Source organism: Heptranchias perlo, chromosome 14 (genome assembly GCF_035084215.1).
Source record: "Heptranchias perlo isolate sHepPer1 chromosome 14, sHepPer1.hap1, whole genome shotgun sequence".
Taxonomy (NCBI): Eukaryota; Metazoa; Chordata; class Chondrichthyes; order Hexanchiformes; family Hexanchidae; genus Heptranchias; species Heptranchias perlo.
The window spans coordinates 53,551,652-53,577,372 of NC_090338.1; the positions used below are offsets into that span (position 1 = coordinate 53,551,652).

Below are 25,721 nucleotides of genomic sequence, written 5' to 3' on the forward strand. Positions count from 1 at the left end.
CCTTGCTGTGTAGTCTGACTCAAGTTTGGAGTTTGACGCATATCTCACATCACGCAGGTTTCTATGAATTTCCCCTCTCAAACGCATTGCAGAGTCTTCATAAATTTGACTTGGAAAAGTGTAAACCAAGAAAATTTAGCTTCATAAATCCCACTGAAGAGTCCCTTTTTAAAATATTTCTACTATGAGTTTGCTTGTAATGTGCCTCATGTGGATGCAGTTTGTAAAGATTTGTGTTCTCTGAAGATAAGTCCACATGTTTAAATTTATGGCTAGTAAAGGTTTGCTCCTAAGGAACCCTTCAAATGAGAATAGCAGTATAACAGACAATTGAGTGAAATTTATGCACTGGAAAGTGTCACCGGTGTAAATTGAGATTCCCAGGCTCCTTTTGAAGAACATGCGTTTATTTGGTGGATAATGTAGATTGCAAAGTTGCTACATCAATGCACTGATGCTTTTCATTACATAGAATTTACACCACAGAAACAGTTTTTTAAATCATTTTTTCCCCAAAGTTGTTCCCAACTTCAGTGTGAACAATGGGAGCAGGGAGGCAGGAGAAACAAGGTAAATTTTAAAAAATTAAACTTAGTGAAGGAAAAAAATAGAATACAGTATATATTAGTTAGAAAAAGATGAGAGTAAAATTAAGGCTAAAGTAAAACAAAAGACAGAATAGGGAAGAAGAGAAAATAGGAGATGAAAAAGGGATGGGCAAGCTCAGGTAAAGTATCTATGCTGATAGTATACTTTAGTAGTTTAGGGTTAATGCAGTAATACTGTAAAGCTATTCTCCATATATAGCTTTATTACTGTAGTAATAGTATTCTGTTTCAGCATGTAACCCTTACAGAACCATTTGGCACAGGGAGACAGCAGTTTCCTGGACCTGCCAGTAGTTTAATAACTAGAAACAGCCAATGATGACGGTCAGAATCCGATTTTCAGATCCCTGTGCAGTTCCCTGGAGTATCCCTTTAATAACTTGCTAGAATTGTTGGAGCACTTTTATTCTATCAAGATGCAGCATAGTATATGGGCGCTTAAGGAAAAAGTAGAACTATTGGTATTAAAATTTTTACCGCTTCATATGTGTGCTTCCAAAATTTACATTCCAGTAGTTATAAATGCAGAACACTAGATAGATGGACCACAACACTTATAGTTGAGTTGAATAAATTAATTTATTTTGTCTTATTTTGCAGGCTATGCATTTCTACTGTTCCAGGAGGAAGGTTCTGTGCAAGCTTTAATTGATGCTTGTATTGAAGAGGATGGAAAGCTGTATCTTTGTGTGTCAAGTCCAACCATCAAGGATAAACCAGTGAGTAGATACACATTTCATAATAAGAACAGTCAAAACATAATATAGTTGATAACAATTAGGCAGAGACTAAGATTGTGTTGTGTTTTAAGAGTCCTGGTAGGATAGGAACTGTGGCTTTAATGCTGCACAAATGCAGGTTTGAGCCCCTTTTGAAACACAAGTTATTTTTTCAATTGGGCTTTTGGGTGAATCTTTTTTGCCTTTGGTCAGAAAACCATCATTAGTCCCTACACCATGAATGTTCACCTCCTAATTTGTTTTAGCTGTATAACAACATTGCATTAAAATCACTAAATACACAGGAAGGGAGGGTAGTGCGGTTGATGTGTATATGGACTTTCATAAAGCATTTGATAAAGTACCACATGATAGACTTGTTAGCAAAATTAAAGCTCATGGGATTAAAGGGACAGTGGCAGTGTGGATACAAAATTGGCTAAGGGACAGAAAGCAGAGAATAGTGGTGAACGATTGTTTTTCAGACTGGGGAAAGTATACAGTGGTGTTCCCCAGAGGTCAGTATTAGGACCACTGCCCTTTTTGATATATATTAATGACCTGGACTTGGGTACAGAGGGCATAATTTCAAAGTTTGCAGATGACATGAAACTCTGGAATGTAGTAAACAATGTGGACGATAGTAACAGACTTCAGGAGGACATAGACAGACTGGTGAAATGGGCAGACACATGGCAGCTGAAATTCAATGCAGAGAAGTGTGAAGTGATACATTTTGGTAGGAAGAATGAGGAGAGGCAATATAAACTAAATGGTACAATTTTAAAGGGGGTGCAGGAGCAGAGAGACCTGGGGGTATATGTACACACATCTTTGAAGGTGGCAGACAAGTTGAGAAGGTTGTTTGTAAACAAAAAATAAAGCAAATAGGATCCTGGACTTTATTAATAAAAGCAAGGAAGTTATGCTAAATCTTTACGAAACACTAGTTAGGCCCCAGCTGGAGTATTGTGTTCAATTCGGGACACTACACTAGGAAAGATGTCAAGGCCTTAGAGAGGGTGCAGAAGAGATTTACTAGTACCAGGGATGAGGGACTTCAGTTAAGTGGAGAGACTGGAGAAGCTGGGGTTGTTCTCCTTAGAACAGAGAAGGTTAAGGGGAGATTTAATAGAGGCGTTCAAAATCATGAATGGTTTTGATGGAGTAAATAAGGAGAAACTGTTTCCAATAACAGAAGGGTCGGTAACCAAAGGACATAGATTTAAGGTGATCGGCAAAAGAGCCAGAGGCGAAATGAGGAAACATTTTTTTAACGCAGCAAGTTATGATCTGGAATGCACTGCCTGGAAGGGTGGTGGAAGCAGATTCAGTAGTAACTTTCAAAAGGGACTTAGATAAATACTTGAAGGAAAAAAATTTACAGGGCTATGAGGAAAGAGCAGGGGAATGGGACTAATTGGATAGCTCTTTCTAAGAGTCGGCACAGGCATGATGGGCCGAATGGCCTCCTCCTGTGCTGTACCCACTATGATACTATGAAAGCAGCCAGTAACTCCAGCTGTAGTATTGGACTGCCAATTGGAGGGTTTGCTGAAACCTCAGCACTTCAGTGGACAATTAGTATTTTTCAAGAGAGCAGCATTCATGGTCACCATAGTGAAATGAAGACAGCATTCGTGGGAACAAAAGTAGAGGATTAGTGTCATAAATTAGTGAATGGATCCCTATAAGCATTAATTCAGTGTGATCATTTTTGAAATTCAAAGAGTCCTAACTTTACAAACTTTTAAACACAGGTTCAAATACGGCCATGGAATCTCAATGACAGTGATTTTGTAATGGATGGTTCTCAGCCACTTGACCCACGGAAGACTATTTTTGTAGGCGGTGTTCCCAGACCTCTGAGAGCTGGTAAGCCAAAAGATAAATAAAATACTCCCATTATGTAAAGTTTGTTTTGTATTATTATTTATAACTAGTCAATCTCCTGTGGTGTTCCATACGTGGAGTTGAGTTAGTGTGGGGGATAATTGGACCAAGGTATGTTTCAGTTAATTCCCAATTTAATGGGGAGGGTATAATTACAGCATGACATTTACATAGGCAGTTTCTGTTATAAATGTGGACAGAGGAATTTATAATGGAAAAAGTTGATAGGAAATGCAAGCAAACATTAGACTTCCATATATTATAGATATAAAAATGCATACATATGAAATGTAAAATAAACGTTGTTCATCCTCATCATTTGCACAGTTTAGTTCTGAGGACTGAAATGGGATTATACTATTCCCTCAGCCCCGCAACTATCATACTCACAGCTCCAAAAACACATTTTAGAAATTTGTTAGAGCTGCTTTGAAGGATAAGGTTAGTGTGAAAGGAAGTAATTGCAGTATCTAAAAATTGAGGCTAGAATTTCCATGTTCATAAAGTAACAAAGTGCCCATTTTCTTTGTACTTTATGACTTAATAACATTGCAGAATGAATATTTCCTGAGAATGCAATTTCATTCATAAAATAACAGCCATTGGCTATCATGGCACACCTTTTAATATTGATGCTTTAACATTTTCAAGGAGCTAATGAGACACCTAATTGCTATACACGTAGAAACGTTTGTTAATCTAACTGTGGAGTGTGCAATTTGGGATTAAAATGGCTCAATAAATTTTAGAAAAAGCCCAATTTAGTGGCTAAACCCTTGAATATTTAATAAAGTTTGTTCTGGATAAACTTAAGCACATTTTGATGGGATAGAACAATCCCCAGATATGTAAAAGAAGCAACAAGCATGTCAGTATGTGACTGAAAGTCAGTGTGGTGTCAACAACTTGGAAGACCTGGTGGGATGTTCTCAAGAAGTTGCATGTCATCAGAAGAGCACAAAGGTAAGGCCTAAATATTAATGTAAAGTAACAGCATAGAACATGTAGACATGAAGGAAAGTGGTAATTGTTAAATTTGTTTGCAGAAAACAATACTGTAGTAACAGAGAAATGATAGCAAGGAAGTAGAAGTGAAAAATTGCATATTTATGCAAATTATATTATACATACCATGATGGGGAAAGTAAATGTATTACAGAAATAAATTTCTATGGGCCCAGTCACTCTGTCTTTTATGTTTAAAGGCTTCATATAATCTGAGGTAGCAGCCTGGAATAGGTGATGGATTTCCCCCCCCCCCCCCAGTTATCAAACAGATCACCCCTTATGAGCAAACTATTATACATCTATTTGGGAGGGAGAGCTTGTTAGTTTTGAGGGGATTGGAGGAGAGTACTCATGGTAATTTTAGCATTTAGATATTCTATGATTTGCATGATATGTTACGTAAACATATCTACATACAGTGTGCATAATAGTGCATCTAATAGTACAATACCTAAATGGATAAATGTGCTTATTTGCTCACTGTGTGCCATCTTCTGTCTTCACAGAGCCCAATTATACTCCAGCCGATCCTGAAGAACACTGCTCACCAGTACGTCAAACTTCACCACCCCCGCTTGAAGCAGTTAGCAGCACAGATATACACACTACAGAGAAAGTAGCTTGTGATGTTGATGAAGAAGCACAATGTTAGTTACAGAGCAGTGGTCGAAGAGAGGCCAGCTGGTAAAGAGCAGAAGCCCAGATTACTGAGTAGCCCTGCTGGCTTGTACGGCGATACAATTTTTAGTTCTGCTTTCCACGCAGGCTGATATAGCACCAGGATTGTATTGAGCAGTTGCTTTCATCCTTGCACGTTACATTGGAAGGTTGTGCAGGGGAGTTTTTTTTATACATTCTCGGGATGTGGGTGTCGCTGGCAAGGCCAGCATTCATTACCCATCCCTAGTTTCCCCTGAGAAGCTGATGGTGAGTCGTCTTGTTGAACCACTGCAGTCCATGTGGTGTAGGTATTCCTGCAATGCAGTGAGGTAGGGAGTTCCAGGATTTTGACCCGGCGATATATGTCCACGTCAGGGTGTTGTGACTTGAAGGGGAACCTGAAGGTGATGGAGTTCCTGTGTACCTGCTGCCCCAGGTGGTGGAGGTCACTGATTTGGGAGGTGCTGTCAAACAAGCCATGGCGAGTTGCTGCAGTGCATCCTATAGATAGTACACACTGCACCACGGTGCACTGAGTGGATGTTTGAAGTGGTGGTTGGGCTGCTGAACAAGCGGGCTGCTTTGTCCTGGATGGTGTTGAGCTTCTTGAGTGTTGTAGCTGCACCTATCCAGGCAACTGGAGAATATTCCATCACACTCCTGACCTGTGCCTTGTAGGTGGTGGAGAGGCTTTGTGGAGTCAGGAGGTGAGTCACTCGCTGCAGAATGCCCAGCTCTGACCTACTGTAGTAACCGTGGCATTTGTGTGATTGGTGCAGTTGAGTTTCGGGTCAATTGCAATCCCCAGGATGTTGATGGTGGAGGATTCGGCGATGGTAATGCCATTGAATATCATGCGGAGGTGGTAGGACTCTGTCTTGGAGATGATCATTGCCAATGCCCAGATAGTGTTTTGGTATGTTCTAGATGAATGTCATGGAACAGGAGTTGTCCATACTGCAATCTACAACAGTGGCATTTGTAGTGAAGACATCCGCTAAAGCGACCTCACCCACATAGGCCATAGGGGCATCTATTATGAATGCTCCCACCGCGAATATGGAAGCTTTGCATCCTAAACTCCAAGATGCATTCATGGCCAGCTTCAGCTCACTTGGAGATTGGTTACGGGTGGATTCCAAGACCTTGTAGATACCCACTGTTCCATGTTGAGACAAGCCTAATGAGAAGTTGCCCTCCAGCAATGAAGGTCATGGAGTAGCACAGGAACATCTGGTTGTCACTCATTAATGATAGTTCTGTGCCATCATGTAGTCTTACAGGTGATAATAGGAGCTTTCTCTATCTCACCACTGTAACTGCTTAGTAGTATGGCACTTGCACAAACAGCACAGAGAAGCTTGTGATACAGAAAAGGCAAATGCACCTGCAAAATATTAAACCATGACATTGAATAAAACAATTTCACTTTTACTATATCTTGCAGTCTGACGTTCTTTCATTGTACAGAAAAGAACACCTTGTTCTTCTAATAGAAAATAAAGTGTCTGATGTCTGCGATGTCCACTGTGAATGCCTGGATGGGTTCAGTGGCTGCAAAGTTGAGAGCAATAGTGACCTGCAGTACCACTGGTAATGCATTGCACATGCTGAGTGCCTACGGGTTTTATGGACCAAGTGGCATACCTCACTCATAGCCTCCCTGGTGAGCCTGAGCCTCCTTATGCACTGCCCCTCTATCATTCGCAGGTAACTGATCCTATTCCCTTCGTCTTCCTCCTGTTCCCCTCTTCCTCCTCCTGTTCTCCTTTGGCTGCTAACCCCATGGTCTCTAACAGAAGAAAACCCTGTATACTGTTCACTTCTGTTATGATACTTAGGTAAATTAGTGAAGGGGAATATATCAAACACCAGACGTATTCTAGAGTAAAATAGTTACCTTTTGATCTGACTGTGCAGCTGTAAATGCTGCTTGAGGTCATAATTAATGACGTGAACAAGATTTTAAACAGTTAAAAACTGTCTTTCCCTTTCACATTTTGTTAATGTTCATTAATTGATTTCTGAGGGAATGGCACTAAAAATGCTTTATAGTGGTCCTTCTTGATCACTTTTTTTGTTAAAATATCAAATGGGAAAACAAGGCTCTTAAAGACTGATTTCTGTTGAGCTTTACTTGCCAAAGCGCACATTTAACAATTGCAGGGATGCATCCCCAGATTTTCCATCATTAATTTAAATGAATGGAAAATCATTGTGAGGATAACTGGAAATTGCCATTATGTGCTTCTGGCAGGCAAAGCTGTATGCTGAAAGCAGACGTTAAGAAAATCGGCACTGAAGTATCTTGTATCTCCAAAGTTTTAAAATATTTTTCTGCTATATAACTACTGCTGTAGAAATATGTGATATGAAGCAGAAAAAGAAAAGGTGATGACAAATAGGATGATTCAACAACAACTTGCATTTATATAAGATCTTTTAAAATAGAAAAACGTATCAAGGTGCTTCACAGAAGGTAATCGGACAAAATAAATGCCAAGCCAAGGAAGGAGATGTTAGGAGAGGTGATTAAAAGCTTAGTCAAAGAGATGTGTTTCAAGGAGGGTCTTGAATAGAGAGAGATGGAGAGGTTTAGGAAGGAAATTCTAGAGCATAGGGCCTCGATGACCAACGGCATGGCTGCCATTGGTGAGGGGAAGTGAATGAGGAAAGCACGAGGTCACAGTGAGAAGAAGAGTGTTCTGGGAGGTTTGTAGGGCTTAAAAAGAATACAGTGATAGAGGACGGTGAGGCCATGACTGGATTTAAACACAAGAATGAAAATGTTCAATTTGAGGCATTGGGGGTGCCAATATAAGTCAGCAAGGACAGGGCTGATGGGTGAGTGGGACTTGGTGCAGGATAGTATCTGATAGTATTTTTTAATTAGCTTAAGTTTGTGGAGGATGGGAGGTCGTCCAGGAAAGCATTGGAATAGTCGAATCTGGAGATGACAATGGCATGGATGAGGATTTCAGCAGCACTCCCTCTGCCTCACCATTGGCTGCTATGCTTTCAGCTGTCCAGGTCCTACACCACTCCACCTGTCTCTCTCCCCTCCTTTAAGACCCTCCTTAAAACCTACCTCTGACCAATTTTTTTTATCACCCCTCAATATCTCCTTTTGCTCGACATCAATTTTGTCTGATGTCTCAGTGAAGCACCTTGGCCCTGTGTTATACGTGCTGTATAAATGCAAGTTTGTTGTATTAGGTTTAGATAGTATCTTCTGTAAAAATTGTAGCTTTTTTTTTGTTCATGGGATGTGGATGTCGCTGGTGAGGCCAGCATTTATTGCCCATCCCTAATTGTCCTTGAGAAGGTGGTGGTGAGCCGCCGCCTTGACCCGCTGCAGTCCGTGTGTTGAAGGTTCTCCCACTGTGCTGTTAGGAAGGGACTTCCAGAATTTTGACCCAGCGACGATGAAGGAACAGCAATATATTTCCAAGTCGGGATGATGTGTGACTAGGAGGGGAACGTGCAGGTGGTGGTGTTCACGTGCTTGCTACCCTTGTCCTCCGAGGTGGTAGAGGTCACTGGTTTGGGAGGTGCCGTCGAAGAAGCCTTGGCGAGTTGCTGCAGTGCATCCTATGGATGGTACACCGTGCACCGGTGGTGAAGGGAGTGAATGTTTAGGGTGGTGGATGGGGTGCCAATCAAGCGGGCTGCTTTGTCACCAATATAGAAAATAAGATTGGTGTAATAATTTTAATTTTCATCATTTTTAATTCAAATTCTTTTGTATAAATGCAGTTGCCACAAATATATTTGTAACTGTCCAGCTTACTTTGTTGTCATGATTCTTGTGTTGCAGTGGAGCTAGCGATGATCATGGACAGGCTCTATGGTGGAGTATGCTATGCTGGCATTGACACAGACCCTGAGCTGAAGTACCCAAAAGGTGCAGGACGTGTGGCTTTCTCAAATCAACAAAGCTATATTGCTGCTATCAGTGCTCGCTTTGTCCAGTTACAGCATGGAGACATTGATAAACGGGTAAGTGTTGATCAGTGCATATTGTTTGTATATAAACATTCAAAAAATGTTAGGACTCAATGAAAATGGAAATAAAGATCGGGAGAGATGTAAAACGGGCTGCCGACTCTGGAATGTATTACTGGCTGACGTGGTGGGTGCTGACTCTCTGTATGCCTTCAAGAGAGACCAGGACATATTCTTAACTGGGCATAGGTTGCATCATATGTGATCTCTGCAAGTGGCTTTATTGATAACATTTGGTCCATGTGGTCTCAATCACCTGAGGGGGTCGGAGAGGAATTTTCCAGAGTATTTTTCCCTTATTGGCCCTAGGTTTTCTCTGTTTATTTTGCCTCTCCCAGGAGATTACATGGCTGTTGGGTGGGAAGTGTCTGGTTGTGGTGCTCCAGCCACAAGTGTGGGGCAGGCTTGATGGACCAGCATTTCTTTTCCTGCCCGTCAATTTCGTATGTATCACCCGTTTTACACTATCACTCAAGATCTACCCCAGTGTGTTTTACTCCTAGAAATAATTTTAGTTCTAACTTTAGTCTTGCTTGCTTTCTCCATTTAAATAAAATCCTAAGTTTGGTCTAGATTTTAGTTTTAGAAAAAAATAAACAAATTGGTGTGGCTGTCTATATTTTGGTCCTAGATCATCAAAATCTGCCTTTGCCAAAATGTTGAAATTGTTTCACTTTTCACACAATTTAATAACACATGAAATGTTGAGAAATAATAAAGTGGTGCTTGAATAACAGCTGAGATTTCATTCATCTGCTTCAATTTCCACCTTCTGTTCCAAATGCTATCGTATCAAAGTATGTTACAGCACAGAAGGAGGCCTTTCGGCCCATCATGCCTGTGCCAGCTCTTTGAGCTATCCGATTACTCCCATTCCACTGCTGTTTTCCCATAGCCCTATAAATTTTTTCCCTTTTGAAAGTTATTATTGAATCTGCTTCCATCATGCTTTCTGGCAGTGCATTCCAGATCATCACAACGCTTTGCGATTTAAAAAAAAAGTTTCCTCATGTCGCTCCTGTAGACAACTGACCGGTGTTATTTTAGTTCTAGAAATAATTTTAATGTTGGTCTTCAGGTAATCTTACAGTTTAGACTTAGGACTAAATTTCTTAAGACTATTTAATTTTAGTCTCATTGATAAATAGCAATTAGTCTTGCGAATGGGACCTTCAACCGATGCCCTGTCTGCCTGTTCAGGTGGACGTAAAAGATGAGTGGGAATTCTCATTGGGTCCTGGCCAACATTTCTCCCTCAACCAAGACAGCCAAAAAGAGCTTATTGAGTCATTTATTTACTGTTTCTGTAACCTTGCTCTGTGAAAATTGGCTATCACATTTGTCTACACAACAGCAATTGCACTTCAAAAAGTAATGTTAGTTGTAAAGCACTTTGGGAGATCCTGACCATATGATAAAATGTCATGGAAATGTACGGTCTTTTAATTTTTTTTCTCCTCGTTTTAGTTGATGAAAACAACAGGATTTGATGCCACCTTATATCTCTCATGAGCAGAATGTTGTGCAGATCTGGAAAAAGAGTTTCATGGATTACATGTAACAGCGCATAAGCTTGCTGTGCTTTTTGCTTGTTTAATATTTATCTCAACATCTAGTAATGGAAATCCTTGTGTGTTCATTTTTAGGTGGAAGTGAAGCCATATGTCCTTGATGATCAGCTGTGTGATGAATGCCAGGGTACCCGTTGTGGTGGGAAATTTGCTCCATTCTTCTGTGCCAATGTCACCTGTCTGCAGTATTACTGTGAATACTGCTGGGCTGCCATACATTCTCGTGCTGGGAGAGAGTTCCACAAGCCACTCGTGAAAGAAGGAGGAGACCGTCCACGCCAGGTTCCCTTCCGTTGGAACTAAAAGAAATATTTAAACACGATTCTAGTGGCAAGATAAGAGTGTTCTAGGGCTGCAGACACCAGACTAGCTAGGAAAAATAAATAAGTGCATTCTTCTACTGCCTCATCCCAGATTTCAAAATGTATGTCTTTAAAATTGACTTCAAAACAATTTGGTTAAACTAAACTCTAATTTCAATGTTTTCTGTAAACATTGACTGACTTGTGATAACACTGGAGATTTGATCCTTATCTTAATGGAATAATACAGATTCACTGTGCATGATTGGTATTTCTGGGTCATGTACTTGCACAGCTTGGTGCTGTACTTGATGGGAAATGCCACATTGAGGAAACTGCGATAGGGAACCAGTTTTAAGCACCATTTATAGTTGTATAGACAGAATCTAAAATTAATGTGAAGTTATACTGCAGGCCCTTCTGTGTTTGGGTTTTCAATTAAATTATATCTAAAGTAGGGGAATAGCACTGTATATGATATAAGAAAACTTGGATTTGCCCTCAAACAATATGAATCCCAATGTTTTTTTAAAAAAACTTCTGTCAGTGTGGTTTTAAAAAGTTATTTCTAACACACTACAAGCTTTAATAACAATACAAGTATGTGGGGTAAATGCTTTTGGTGCTTCCCCATCTCTTCACCACCACCCCAAAATAAACAATTTAAGAAAAGGGGTTTAGATTGCTGCTATGGTTGAAGTGTGCACTTATTTCAGAAATGAAAAACCACAATTCGAAGATCTGCTGCCCCTAAAAGTTTACCAAAGTTGTTGAGATTGACACAAATCTAATTGTAGAGAGGCATTTTCCTTGCTGGAAGAGATTTTATACCTTTATTTTTTTGATGTTGCTATTTACAAAGTCGACTTGATCTACTAATATATTGTCATGTGTCAGCTTTTGCTCTCCATTTTGACACACAAAAAGTAATACCTCAATTGTAGCCTTGATTTATATTTTTTTATTTTTAGTGATGCTATTTAATTGCAAGAGACAATAGGAGCCTTGCTGCTGTTTAGATGGTATGATAAAATACCATTTATTTTCCAGTAAAATGGGAATTAGAGAATAACAAAGAAAAAGGCTACATTGCAACCCAACTAGATGTAGCACAGGCTATGGCTTCAGCTGCCTAAGATTTTTTAATTTTATTTTTTATGTGGAATAGTATGAATGATTGAATGTTTACTTGTACACCTGTTTTGCATGCACTATATATTCATACATTTTCCCATTATCTACAGTACTTATATTCTGCCTATAAGTTTTTTGTTTAAAAAGTTACATTTTGAAAATGTAAATGGCATAGAACAAAGGAAACACTGAAATTTGTTTGAGAGTGCCAAGGTGCATGTTTCTGTGTTACTGTAGGTTAGCATGTGGTGTCACAACACTATAAGTGTATACTATGCAGGTTGGCTTTAAGTGGTACTGCCCTTGCAGTGGCGATATAGGTGCTGGACTGCATTGAAGGAATTATCTCCTTGTGATTATTGCGTGATTCAGCCAAAGGTGGTTATGCAGCCGTGTGTGATTTTTCTTTTATTATTATATGTGAAAGGTTATTGCTCCTTACTCTTGCTATTTTTTTCTGATACAGTGCATAGCATCTTCAAACTCCTGCAAACCAAAGACTGGATTATTCACTGCTAACTGCTAACTTGTGACCCACAAGTAACACACTGATAATAGCAGTGTAACTATTCCTTTGAAGTAATAGGCTTTAAAGAATTAAACCTAGTCAAAATGGAGACATTTGCTGTTAAATGATCAAGTTTAAAGAGTTTAAATTTGATCTATGTTTTGACCACAGTGGTGACAAACTAACAGCAGCAGAGAGTTGTGAGGGTGCTTACCTTTTAGCTCGTCAGGGATTTACTGTTAAAGTAAAGAATATGTAATTCTTAGTGGCAATCTTTAAGCTATAGAAAGTGTTGGTTATCATCCTTTCTTGGTGTACTGGTGTGCTGTTGTGCCATTCCTGCCCAATTCTAATGTTTGTAGGTGTAGTGAATTAACATTTTTGAAATTTGACACTGAAAGATAACTTTTCTACTAGTAGTTAATTCCCTTTTTACATAGCATAATCTGCCTTTGAACTTTTTGGTACGTTTCTCTAGCTGGCTTTTTGTTCCTCTTTCTTTTCTTTTTATACATATATACCAACATTTGTTATGCACTACTTTTGTATATCTTGTTTTTTCCAACAGTTAATATTTTTAAGCTCACTTTTTTCACTGATGGCATCTCTTTTTGCAATACCTCGATTTTTCATAATCTAAAGAGAGATGAATAGTTTTTCTATGTTTGTTATTCAAAGATTTGCACATATAGTTAACTTAATTGTGCAAAGAAATGAGTTGAAGCAATCAGTTTTGTTTCCATTTTCTTTTCTTTTTTTTCTTTAACATTTGAAGGCAAAGAGAACTTTGAATATCATGAATGTTAGCGATCAGCAATGCTGGTGATAAAACTGCAGAGTCAGAAAAAAGAAAACCTATAGTTGTAGAAAGTATAACCCTCCCAGCACCCCAGCTCCAGGTGTTGATGTTGTTAATAAGTCTGAAGTAATGATACAGTAGATGTTAGGACCTGGTTGCAATCTCAGCCCAATTCCCATTGTTTAAATGTGGATTCTATTTTCTTCCAATACTACACTGTATTTTCAGCTAATATACTTTGGAAATATTCATATAGACTCTTTCTCGCAGTTCCTGTATCTGTGGTACAGTAGCTGACCTGGCACAATTTACAACACAAAACGCACACAGAACAATTAGCAGTAAACTTTGACATATATGGATTCTTAGGTGTTTGATGGTTTTAAAAAAAAGATTTACCTGTTTTTAATGGACAAAAACTGGTTTGAACTGCCATTGAGTTACCTCAATTCTAAATAGTGTGCAAGGCTGAGATGATTAAGAAAATAAAAGCATGCGTGTAAACAAAAAAAAACAAAATATGTAAACTTCAAAACTTACTTGTTTATTGTGTGTTGTAAAGTTGTTTACAAAGGTTAAATTTCATTTCTCACTTGCCCATAGCATGGCAAATATATCCTCATACACAGACCTCTGCAGAATGCATGATTTTAAATCTGATCTTGTGGTTCAAGAAGGAAGGATTTTATGAATGCCATTGGAAGGACTTGATAATTTATTCTTTGTGTCTGGATTTTAAGAATTTCTTACAAAGTTACAGAAGACTTGAATGTGGTAAATTGTGGAAAGTTAATGTCATATTGTTATGTGCAATACTTTTTTTCTAACTTCTGAAAAAAAACTTTACAGTGTAAACCTTTAATGCGATTTTTTTTAATTGCAAACATTCAGATTAATATGTTGTCCACAATGTCATTTTCTACTGTTATTATATTCCCTTTTATCTTACTGATATTTGTAAATTCAGAATATGATCTTTGTACTAATATAAATAATTGAAGTTATTTTTAGATATGGACTAAAGGAAAAATGTGCTTGTTTGCTTATTTTTGTTACCTTACTTTAAAAGTAGCAAAGACTACTTTTCTCAGCAGCATTATAATAATTGGGTCAATATCCTGTCCAGCATTTTATTTTTTGGTATTTTAAATTGAAATGTATAATTAGTTTTTTATCATTTTGACCATTCAGATTTTTTATGTTGTAATATTTTTTGAATGTGCAGCTTTTTTAATATTTTAAAGTGTCTAGTTTTTATTGAAAGCTTATGTATTCAACACTGTATGGCAAATATTCATAAAGAAAGAATAGTTATTTGTGGAAGTCAGCCATCAGTGGTATGTCTCTGTGGCTGAATTCTTTGTGCTTTTCACTGTGTTTGGGGAGGTTGTAGTGATGATTAACAATTTTAAATAAAGGAAACTCATTTTTATTAATATTTGTTCACCTTTTTTTGAGTTGATATTTTATGTACCCCCACCATTTAAATTATTTGGTACAAAAATGTCCCTTTCTACAGCTTGTTTGTTGAAGTGGTAGTAAAACATAATGTTGTTAAAGTTTTATGCCAACTATTTATAACACTCAGTAATTTTTAAATATTTGTAACGTGAAATGTTGAATGATTAAAGTGTTTCAATGTACTGTAAATGTCTGAGCTTTATACTAACACTGGTCTGCAACTTATTTTTCATTTATTTGCTTTGAATAGATAGCTAACCTATTACCTATACTGCTTATATGTACTGCATCTTGAAATGTACCCAATACAGTATTCTTGTTTTTATTGAAGGTCGTCTTGGTGTTCCTGCCTGTCTCTCTCTTGTAGTCTTTAAGGTTGGTTTTAGAGACAAGTCTAAGCTGAACTGTTGCAGCACAAGAGACTTGCTCACGTGAGACCTTAATTGTAACACACGTTCGTTGCACATTTAAAAATAACTAGGTTTCAGCCTAGGTGCGAAAAAGTGCCGAGCAACATGAAACAGAACTAGAGAACTGGGATATGAGAGATCTATATAGCTGTGAACACCAGATGATTGTTTCCATGACATTTAATGTATAACAAATCGAAGTTGTTACGTATTTCTTTTAAAATTTTGTAATAATTTTTTTAAAATAAACATGGTATAGATTGAGAGCCACTCAAACTAAAACTGTCAGTGCATTAGGTCCATTTCACAAATTACATGCAATATTAAGAATATATTTGCGCTTTTCAGACTATATAATGCACTGAATTCATCTGTTACAGAAAAAAACCATCAAATCTGCATCAGTGTTTTTTCTTCACATGAGCTACCTACTCTCATCCCACTCTTGGCTGCTTCCCATATCCTTTGATATTCCTCTTTTAATTATCGGACTCCCTTTTAGAAGAACTTATGGACATCAACAATTTGTGGCAGAGAATTCCAGATTCTAACCACGCCCTATATTAAGGACATTTTTTCTAACCTACTCTAATTCTTTGTGATTATTTTAAATTATAGGAATTATGTACAATTTAACTTAATCCAAATATATTCATGTGACTAGTATATAATAAAGTTATAATTAACTTAAATGTCAGTAGTTGTATGTATGTGAGAACACTCATTTCATTTGTAAACCTGGTATACATATTACCTTAAAACTAAAATTCTTTAATTGTAATTTGACCCTTTTTCTCTAAGATCCTTCATATGTCTGCACTTCAAGTTCATCTTGATTGTGGTTTGATGAGTTCTTATGGATTTTAATATTAATGAAATACTTTTGCAGAGTGGTAGATAATCATGTAGGCCAAGACACTTTTATTGTTCCATTTATTGTCTGCGTTAAATGTTCAAATCTGCAGCACATGAGAAAGCAGAATGAACCATTAATTTAAATACTACATGGGGATTGCATTGTAGCACAAAGCTATTTCCCAATTCATTTGACTTTTAAATGAGTGAACCAGTTCTTGCATATCTAGGATGATTAAATTGAGTAGAATTAGAAGACTGCAATCAGCTTTGCTTTCGGTCAATACAGATGTCACCAGGGTGGTCGGTACTGTTAGTTCAAATATTGACAAATGCTTCCAATCTTTCAAAGTAACTGAATATGCTGTGTAAATTGACCATTTACAGAGGTAATTGATCTCATTTCTCAAAGTGATGAGTGAAGTGTGCTGTACTGGATCATGCTCCTGAAGGAGACATTATTTGTTCATTGAAAGAAAATGGTGAAATGTAGCTTTCAAGAGTGATTATTTTCATGCAATCTGTAGACCCTAACATGGAAATTTTAATATGTAATATTTAAAAATGCCCCAGATGGTTTCAAGTGGGGAACAATTATTGTAGATTTTTTTCAGAAATTATTAAACATGCCATCTCATAGATTGGAGCTATAGGTTTCATACTGGAATGGTTTTGATTTACCATGGTTACTTTTTTTTAAATGGAAGACAGAAGAAAAACAATAGATTTGAGACAATAGATAATATTAATTATATTTGTCCCATTTCCTATATTTAAAGTTCTTTTTCAGATTATACAAACTCACCTCCAGCTAAAAAGGGTGTGAAGATATCCTGCTTCCAGGCTTCTGAAAATGCAACAGCTTAGAGGTGCATGGAAATAGACAAAATTGATTCACCCACAGTTTTTTTTTCTTCGGGGATTTATTTTGCCTTGCTCAACATTTTTCCCATCCAACTGAAATGTGGAACTCAGAAGCGTGACAGTAAACCCACATCCTTCCTCGCCATAGCACAATACTGTGGTACTTTTTTTTCCCAATTTATTTCTCTCTTCTGCCTGGCTGTCCATCTGTGAACATTAACTTTTTCATCTCAATAACTTTTAAAAATTATTTAATCAGCTTTTAAACTTTGGACATAACTCCATTTTCTCCGACTGTTCAATTACAGGCTGGAAACCAGGCATGTTTCTTGTTTGTGTCTGAACATTAAGCTGCATCATTAGCAAAACCACTTAAGATTGTCAACGTGCTCAATAAGTGACTTATTTTACTTTAGGTTGTCGGGAAAGGGATATGTTGGGAGGAGTTGATGCAGCTACCCAAGCATTGGTAAACTCTTCTACATAACAAACTTTTTTCACCAAACTTAGTTCATTTCATGAAACAATTTATTGGAAGCTATATTTACATTCCACACTATCTATAAAACCCAAAACATCAGTTCCAATGTTAAAGGGCTTTAATGGTTATTTTTGCTTGTGTTAGCAGACAACTGCATCATTTTGAGATTCTGCTGGACTGGAAGTCAGTGTACATGTTCTCAAAAAAAAAAAAAAAAATTCACTAAGGTACTAAGCTCTCACTACCAGATGACAATTCAAGATTAAAATGTTTCTCCTGCTTAAACTTTAAGTACTGCATATTCTGTTTTTGTGAGAATATTGATTTACCTGATTTTTTGTGTTACATCGAGTCTAGAGCACAAACAGGCCCTTTAGCCCAACTGGTCTATGCCAGCGTTTATGCTCCACACAAGCCTCCTCCCTCCCTAGTTCATTTACTCCTATCAGCATACCCTTCTATTCATTTCTCCATCATGTGCTTATCTAGCTTCCCCTTAAATGCATCTATGCTAATCGCCTCAACTACTCCTTGTCCTAGCACATTCTTAACACTCTTTGGGTAAAGAAGTTTCTCCTGAATTCCCTATTGGATTTATTAGTGACACTTACATCTATGACATCTAGTTTTGGACTTCCCCACAAATGGAAGCATTTTCTCTACCTCTATCAGGTCACCCCTCAGCCTTTTTTCTGGAGTAAAGAGCCCCAGTTTAGTCTTTCCTGATAAGTATATCCTCCAAGTTCTGGTATCATCCTTTTGTATTTTTTTATGCACCTTCTCCAATACCTCTATATCCTTTTAATAATATGAAGACCAGAACTGTGCACAGTACTCCAAGTGGTTGGACCACAGTTCTATACAAGTTTAACATAACTTCCATGCTTTTCAATTCTATCCCACTGGAAATGAACCCCCGTGCTTGGTTTGCCTTTTTTTATGGCCTTATTAACCTGTGTTACTACTTTGTGATGTGTGTATCTGTACCCCACGATTCCTTTGTTCCTCTACCCCATTTGGAGTCTTATTATCCAAGCAATATGTGGCCACCTTATTCTTCCTGCCAAAATGCACCATGTTAATTAATGTCATCTTGTATTTTAACATTTTTTGTAGTAACTACACCCCCAATTTGGTGTCATCCACAAATTTTGAAATTGTACTTCAGATTCTAGAGTCCAAATCGTTAATGTGAATTATGAACAGTGGTCCCAGTACCAATCCCTGTGGAATACCACTTCCCACCTTTTGCCAGTCTGAGTAGCTACCCTTAACCCCTACTATCTGTGTTCGGTTTTGTAGCCAGCTTGCTATCCATTCTGCTACATGTCCCGACTCCACATGCTCTGACCTTAGTCGTGAGTCTACAATGCGATACCTTTATGAAAATCCAAAATTTTGAAAATCCAAAATTACGCCTACTGCATTACCTTATCTACTTTTTCTTCAAAGAATATACTCACAAGGCAAAAAATGTGTGCCACTGTTTGAGGGTTAAAGGTCAGGGGGTGGGGGCATGGGCATTTTAGATCAGGATAAAATAGAGCAGGAGATGGGACACAGTATCACAATTACACTACTTAACCTTCACTCTGTAGTGTTGGTCTCCCATGCCACTTTATCTAATCCCCTCTTTTGATTTGCAAAGTTGAGGGGTCATCTTATATGTCGGCTGCTTAATATGCAAATATCTCTGCAGAATGTTTATGCTATTCAGTTGACACTGTCCATTCAATGTCAAAATTTAAAAAGTGAAAATCTTAATGAAGTATTATTCACAATGATTTATCACTTTATTTGCATAGTTGGTTTCATAATAGACATGAATTAGAAAAGTGGAAATCACTGCTGTAAGTGAATGACTGCAGCAATAGAAACTCTAATGTGCTGAGACATGGTACAATGTGTATTCTTTGTGATTTCCCTCATGACATTCTCAAATTCACTCATGCCATTAGGGGGAAGAAAAAATATCTGTAACCAAGACACTGGGATAGATTTTCAACTTGCTGCTCGGGCATAAAAATGGAAATAAAGATTGGGTGGTTTCTATAACAGGTGGCTGATTCTCCACATGCCAGTTTTATGCCTGGTAGCAAGATGAAAGGGTACCTCCATGCTGCTGCAGAGGCCTAGGAATAGGGAATGGCCTAAATTGAAGGGGAGATTTACTTTAAGAAAAACTAAACAAAATATAAAACTATGAAAATGGATCTGGTTTGAAAAATACTTTTTGGTAGAAAGATTTGGTTAATTTAAACGTTCATTGTAAATTTAATTTAGAATTGTAATAGCATTTCTAGAAGTTACACAGCTGAAGAATGATAAGATTTGGAACTTTTTTTTAGTTGACAGCAATTTGTGCAAAGCAACTGATAGTGGGGTTTGGCCCTGGGAAACCTACATCCTTGAATTCCAACTGGATTTGTATGCATGATGACAGATTACAGTGATATAGAATGTAGTGTCATCGTTACTTTGAATACTAAAATCAGCCCTTTTTCCATGAAATTATTCATTGTAAGAAATGTAGAGCTCAGGAATGGTTAGTTTCCGGTGCACAGCAATACTTGCGCTAAATGCATATACAAAATTATTTCCAAAGCCATTCTCAAATAAACTAAATCAAGGTTGATCCCTTGTATGCTATACATTTATATTACAGTAAATGTTAAATCTACTATTTAGCTCTACTTCAGTGTCTCCCACTCATCACAGAAATGAGCCTGTAATGTTTTCATGCTAGATCTTCTTTAGGCTCACCATCACTGGCTCTGACCATAAGTGGATTACATTTCCACTACAAACCAGAGTATGCCTTTACCTACCCCAATATCAAGGTAAATGTAGTGAGACCTCAGACTCAACCTGAAAACCGTTGTCATTAAATTCCAGAGTACTGGGATATATCATATGCCAACATGTAATCTTTGGAAGACAGAAAAATAACCACTCCACCAGGCTGGCTTGAAAAATCAGCTCACAATACCTAATTTTAACCCTGTGTATACTGTGGCCAGTAAGAAAGAATCCAATAAATAATTCTTCATAGAAATTACTTTCTACGGTGTAGAAGAAATGGAGTGGGGTTTATCTGTGTGTCTGGGAATTTTATATATCTTGTTTCATTTGGCTATAAATCAGCCTAAGTGCCTTGGGACATTTTACTACGTTAAAGATGCTATATAAATGTTCTTGTATATAAACCAACTCAAAAGACGCAGTCATAGTTTGGCCACAGGCAGGAAAAGTACACTATTATCTGAAGTACTCTAACTCTTAACTCACCTCATATCAAGTAATGACCGGATACTAACAATTATATTTACACCTAATTCACTATAGTTATTGCCATCACACGGTTTGGTATCTCTGATTACAGTTCAAAAATGGTGACAGCAGTTTCTGGGTTCAACTTAATACAGTATCATTAAGTAATATTCAGTGTCATAGTTCATGCTTAGGAAGGTTAACTTTAGTAGTCTATAGTTCAAGGTAGTACTGGTAGGTTTCAGTGTTAAGTCTGTCACTTGGGTGACATATTCCACAGGTAGCAGCTTAACATATCGTAATAGTTAAGTACTCCTCTGGACTTTAGGGTCCATCTTTGGCAAACTGTAGTGGTCTTTCCACTTAGCTCAATGGCAATCCTCTTTTATTAAAGTCTGTCTAAAAGCTTGCACGTACTTGTATCCATTATACTATACTTTGTATTTCAACTTAACCTTGCCAAAAGTCATTCTGAAACCTTTGTACAGTTCTCAAGTTTTCCACAGGCTCTTGGCTCTTAACTTCCAAATAATTTAACCTTAAATACCTTAAACTATTGAAGTTAACATCACTTAGGGCAATATGATCAATCATAGCAAATAAACCAATTTGTGTAAATCATGTTTGTATAGTTGAACTGTACTTTTTAAACACATTTTGCAGATTTTAATTTTCAAGTTAACATTTTATATAAAAAAACTCTTCATACCTGCACTTTCAGTGGCAATATTAGCAGCAGGGCCTGCTATTACTGATTTTTTTCATTCTAAAAGGACTTTAGCAGTGCCAACTGACACTTCTGTAGGGCCTTTAATGTAGCAAAGCATTCCAGGGAAGAGAGGGGCACGAGAGAAAATGGACACAGAACAAGCACTAAAAGGAGGTGAGAGGTTCAAGAGGTAGATTTTGAGGAGCAGTTTGGAAGAGTCCTGAAAGAGAGTTTCAGAAAGCAGGGTGGTGATGGATGAGACTCAGCAACCCCTTCTCCCTCCAGGGCTGGAGTGAAACTGGGATGTAGGGCTTGAGGAGGTTACTGAGCTAGGGTGGGGTGAAGTTATGGAAGAATTTGTAAACAAGGACAAGGATTTTGAAATCAGTGTGTTGGGGGTAGGGCAGTGGAGATTGGTGATGACGGGTAGTGAGTGAGCAGGTCTTAGTATGGAATAAGTGTGAACAGTGGAATTTTGGAAAATTTGGAATCTGTATAGGGTGAATGAGTCCAGGACAGAGAGCTTTGAGCAGTTGAGACTGAAGGTGATGAAGGCATAGATGAGGGTTTCAACAGTGATAGGGATAAGTTAGAGATGGAGGTGGATGATATTTCAGAAGTGGAAACAGACAATCTTTGTGATGGACTAGATGTAGAGTTTGATGCTCCATTCAGGATCAGAACATCAAGGTTGTGCATGGTCAGGTTTAGCCTGAGCAAACAGCCAGGGATGAGTATGGAATCAGGCTCAGGTTTGCACGAACCAAACAAAACAATTTCATTTTAGGCAGTATTTAGTTGGAGAAATTATGGCTTATCTACAACTTGATGTCAGGCAGTAATAGAGACATAGAGCTGTTTGTCACTGACGTACACATGGAAACTTGACATCATGCTTATGGATAATGTCTCTCAGAGGTAGCATGTGTGTGAGGATGGGAGATGTTAATATGCAGGCATGAGAGGAGAAACTGTGGCATTGAGGTACTATGGAGATGGACAATTGTGAAGTGGTAGTGCAGAATCAAGTGATTGATCATATTGAAGGCCCAGAGAGATCGAGGGGGACGAGGAGGAATAATGTGCCACCGTTGCAGCCACACGTGATATCATTGGTAACTTGGCACGAGTAGTCTCAATGCTATAGGCAGGATGGAAGCCAAACCGAAGGGATTTGAATTAGGAGTGATGGGAGAGTATGGTGTGAATTGGGTGGTGATGATACATTCAAGGACCTGAGAGAGGAAGAAGAGGTTAAAAATAGTACAGTAGTTGGAAAGGCTGAAGTAGTGAAGGATGGGCATTTTAAGGAAAGGGGACATAATAACAGGTGTAAAGGTGGGGGAATAACGCTCTTGGCCTTGACCAAGGGGATAAAATTCCTCTTAAAGCCCTTTTACCTTAATGATTGTCCTCCCCGAAGGACCTATTCAAATGACCTCTGTGTGCCACTGCCTCTGATGTATATTTTGATCACTCTCCCTGTGGGCTGATTTGTGGAACAGTGACCTGATGTTATGATACAATTTAATACTGCGTCATGACATATGCAGACCAGGTGTGTGGGCCTGGAATTGAAATGGGGCCATTTCTGTTTTTCTGTATGCTTATATCATGACATAGTATTTAGCAGATCAGAACAGGAGGTGTGCAAGGCCAATATTTTTTCCAGTGTTGTCGAAACTCCACAAGCCCACCTCTATCATTTATGTATGTCATCAATTGCTCTCACCCCAGCTAAAAGCAGCTTTAATTACATTACTTACACAAAACTCTTAATAGTACAGACTCAGCATTGTCTCACACTCTCAGAATATCATTTGGAAGAATTGCAAGAATTAACCCTATAATTCACCTTATGATTTTGGTATCCCCTACAGTTGTACATAGGACTAGGCCTTCGAGCCTGTTCTGCCATGGAATTAAATCTGAAGCTCAACTCCATGTACCTGCCTTCGCTCCATGTACCTGCCTTCGCTCCATGTACCTTGATATCCTTACCTAACAGACATTCACTGATCTCAGTCTTGAAAATTTCAATTGACTCAGCATCCACAGTCTTTTGGGGAAGAGAATTCCAGATTTCCACTACCTTGTGTGTGGAAAAAGTGCTTCCTTATTTCACTTCTAAATGGCCTGGCTCCAATTTTAAGATTATGCCCTTTTGTTCTGAGCATTGTATACAATGCATTACTCTGTAGTGACTGTTCTTATGTAGGCAAACACAACAACCATTTTGCACACAGCAAACTCCCACAATGAGATAATGACCAGATAATCAGTTTTAGTGATGTTGATTGAGGGATAAATATTGGCCAGGACACCAGGAGAAATCTTCTTCGAATAATGCCATGGGATCTTTTAACTCCACTTGAAAGGGCAAGCATAGCCTTGGTTTAACGTCTCATCCGAAAGACGGCACCTCTGACAGTGCAGCACTCCCTTGGTACTGGGAGTGGGGCTTGAACCCACAAAAAATGTTTGGCAAGTCTTTCTTTCATGTGTTTACAAACATGCAACATGATGAAATGAATTGTCTTTGAAACTTATCCCTTGTGAATGACCCAACACTAATTGAAATGATGCGTGGCTCTTCTGACTCCCTAATTAAAAAAAAGCTTTGCCAAATGCTTTTTCATGTAGGTAGTGCCCTTGAAAATCTCCTACAGGCTGGGATGTGGCCCTTGGGTAATGAAAGACCACTCCGACTACTTTTCCAGAGGCTTCCCACTCCACACAGGAAATTAAAGTCAAATAACAGTCTCTGAAAGGACAGACGAAAGAACACTGGCGACGTCATTGCTGTCTCCATTTCTGAATACACAGGTTCAGCTGTGCTAATCTGTTTTGGCAGATGGAATATTAAATATTAAAAATAACAGTAAAGTGTCCTACAAATATATCAGTAAATAGAGAATTGTCAAATGTGAGGTGGGACCTCTGAGAAGCGAATAGTGATTTAGTAGAGGATAATGGAAATTGGCAGGGATGCTTAACAAGTACTTTGCTTTACTCTTTACAAATCCTGAATAGTTTAAAAGCAAGATGAGAGCTATTATAATAAATAAATAAAAGGAAAGTATTAGAGAAGTTCATTCAGCCACAGAAGAGCAAAGTGCTGGGACCTAACAAGATATGTTCGAGCATCCTGAGGGAAATGGGACACCAACTAGCAAAGGCCCTGGAAGTTATGATTCAGGGTAGTATTGGGAGTGGATGTGTGCCGGGGGGCTGGAAAGTGGCCAAGGAATACCCATGTTCAAAAAGCGAGACAGAGCTAACCCAGCTAATTATAGGCCAGTTAGTTTAACATCTGTGATAGGGAAGAATTTGGCATCTTCAATTAAAGATAAAATTACTAAATATCTAGATGAGAAAATAATTCGAAGCAGCCAACACACATTTTAGAAAGCAAGATCATGCTTGACAAATCTGTTAAAGTTCTTTGCGGATGTGACAGATATGGTGGATGAAGTATACATAAACGTTCAGAAAGCCTTTGACAAGATACCACACAGGAGACTATTGGAGAAGATCAAGGTGTATGGAATTAGGGAGAGGATAGCACATTGGATTAAAAACTTGTTAGCTTGGGAGAAAACAAAAAGCAGGAGTTAAGGGCAGTTTCTCAGTGGTTGGAAATGAGTAGTCGTGTCCCACGGGGTTCTGTTTTGGGACCACTTCTATTCATTAGTGTGCATCAATGATTTGGATATAGGGCTAGAGGGAGTGGTGTTCAAAGTTGCAGATGATACTGGAGGCATAATAATTCTGAGGAACAAAGTAAGCTGCAAAGGGATATTGCTAAAATGGTGAAATGGGCAAAAAAGGAGTGGGTGGAATGTGAGGTGATACATTTTGGTTAAAAAAAGTAATAATTATACTCTGAATGGGGGAAAGCTGGGTGATGTGGAAGAGCAGAGAGAATTAGCGGTTCAGGTTCACAAGACATTAAAATCAGCACCTCAAGTGGATAAGGCCATTAATAAAATCATTGGACTCTTGGGTCTTATGACAAGAAGTATAGAACATAATAGTTGAGATGTCATAGTGAATCTATAAATAACCTTAGTAAGACCACAATTGGAGTAGTGTGTGTAGTTTTGGGCTCCTCACTGTAGGAAGTATGTTGAGCCAGTAGAGAGGGCACAACACACATTCAGTAGGATGCTTCCTAATGTGAGGAAAAAGAAATACAAAGAAAGACTTGAAACACTGCGGCTGATTGTGTGAGAACATGAGAGATTACAGGGTGATTTGATAGAAGTGTTGAAAATTATGAAAGGATGGAACAGAATAGATAGAAACAGACTTTTTCCAGTGATTGAGAAGTTTAGAATGAGGGGACATAGATACAAGATTAATGGCAAGAGATTTCGGACAGAGAGCAGATGAAACTTTTACACAGAGGGTTGAAATCGGGCAGAGTGTATAATGGGCAGCCAATTCAATGTCGCCCATTTT

General features: G+C 38.2%; 1 protein-coding gene across 3 annotated transcripts in view; it reads left to right on the forward strand.

Annotated features, from left to right (window-relative positions):
* Positions 1–14,643, forward strand: part of cpeb4b (cytoplasmic polyadenylation element binding protein 4b) — a 78,701-nt gene extending 64,058 nt beyond the window's left edge. For 2 of the 3 annotated variants that reach the window (XM_067996436.1, XM_067996437.1), the window contains 4 exons: positions 1,209–1,327; positions 3,088–3,202; positions 8,706–8,887; positions 10,540–14,643. In XM_067996436.1, coding sequence (XP_067852537.1) covers positions 1,209–1,327; positions 3,088–3,202; positions 8,706–8,887; positions 10,540–10,767 — 644 coding nt within the window. In that variant the 3' untranslated portion in view covers positions 10,768–14,643. Of the gene's footprint in view, positions 1–1,208; positions 1,328–3,087; positions 3,203–4,734; positions 6,323–8,705; positions 8,888–10,539 lie in introns of those variants that run through there. The other variant, XM_067996438.1, reaches the window with a different exon arrangement.
* Positions 14,644–25,721: the final 11,078 nt, after the last annotated feature.